Source organism: Notamacropus eugenii, chromosome 5, assembly GCF_028372415.1.
Source record: "Notamacropus eugenii isolate mMacEug1 chromosome 5, mMacEug1.pri_v2, whole genome shotgun sequence".
Taxonomy (NCBI): Eukaryota; Metazoa; Chordata; class Mammalia; order Diprotodontia; family Macropodidae; genus Notamacropus; species Notamacropus eugenii.
Genome location: NC_092876.1, coordinates 93,960,060 through 93,961,436, shown reverse-complemented (window position 1 = coordinate 93,961,436; position 1,377 = coordinate 93,960,060). Strand labels below are relative to the sequence as shown.

The 1,377-nt window shown below is 43.8% G+C and overlaps 1 protein-coding gene across 1 annotated transcript; it reads right to left on the bottom strand.

The window, feature by feature from the left end:
• LOC140508827 (olfactory receptor 51I2-like) lies at positions 1-963 on the bottom strand. Its single transcript, XM_072616697.1, has one exon. It carries the CDS (start codon positions 961-963, stop codon positions 1-3), a length of 963 nt encoding a protein of 320 aa, XP_072472798.1.
• Positions 964-1,377: the final 414 nt, after the last annotated feature.

The window sequence follows — 1,377 nt, the reverse complement described above, 5'->3', positions numbered from 1 at the left end:
TCAGCTGTAGCCTTTGCTCCTTAGAAACCTAAGCATTGCCTCCCGAATGTGCTTAGACTTGACACTGTAGATGATGGGGTTGAGCACAGGGGGCACAATCAAATAGACATAGGCAACAAGGCTATGAACAATTGGGGGTGCATGCCTACCAAAGCGATGGATAATGGACACTCCAATGACTGGGATATAGAACACCAGAACAGCTATAATATGGGAGACACAAGTGTTCAGGGCTCGAGCCCGTTCCTTAGGAGAAGCCAAACCCATCACAGTGTATAATATGAGTCCATAGGACAGTGCAATTAGCAAAGAATCCATGACTGCAGTTGAGATCACTACATAAAGTCCATAGAGGATGATGACAGTGATGTCAGCACAGGCCCTCTTCATCATGTCAGCATGGAAGCAGAATGAGTGGGAAAGTTGGACTTTCTCAGGGCAGAAGTTCAGCCTCTTCAGCAGGAAAGGCACAGGAAAGAGAGAAACAGTGGCCCGGGTCACAATAACCACTCCAATTCTGCTGATGACACTGTTGGTAAGGATAGATGCGTAGCGCAGGGGATTAGAGATGGCCACAAAATGGTCAAAGGACATGGCCAAAAGCACTGAAGACTCCACAACAGAGAAGGAATGAAGGAAAAACATCTGGACCAAGCAGGCATCAAAGGCAATGAGACGATAGTCAAACCAGAACACAGCCATGGTGGTGGGAAGTGTGCACAAAGTGAGTCCCAAGTCAGTGAGAGACAACATGGAGAGGAAGTAATACATGGGCTGGTGCAGACTGGGAGTCCTCCTCACAGAGACCAAGATCAGGCAGTTACCTGTAAGAGCCAGAGTATACATGGAACAGAAGGGAATGGAGATCCATCCATGCACATCTTCCAGACCTGGAATGCCAATCAGCAGGAAAGCAGATGGTTGGAAGAAGGAGCTGTTCTCATGGGAATGGGAAAGCAACATCACTGAAAGACAAAAAGGGTCTCTCAAAAGACGATACCTCCTCTGACTGTATGCATAGATTCAGATAGCAAACAAGATCAATGTCTATGTTTTTAAATCAAAAATAAAGAAGGAATTGTAGACATTTTCCTCTGGTCTAAGATGCTAAATCTTATGTTTTAGGACTTGGTCTAATCATCCTAGTGAACAGCCATCCTGTAATGATATTGTTGGAGTTTATTTTGTGGAACTCATTTCTTTGACAGTTGTCCTAGAACCGGAATTTTTTTAAAAAAGGATTGAAAATACATTTCAAGAGATTGTAGTTTGAGAGCTGCCTGAGAGATCTTTAAGGCTAGCTTTTAGGGTGTAGATTCCATCTCAAGCATATGATGGTGATATATGTCAGGCCATCAATTAACTAGCATTTATTAA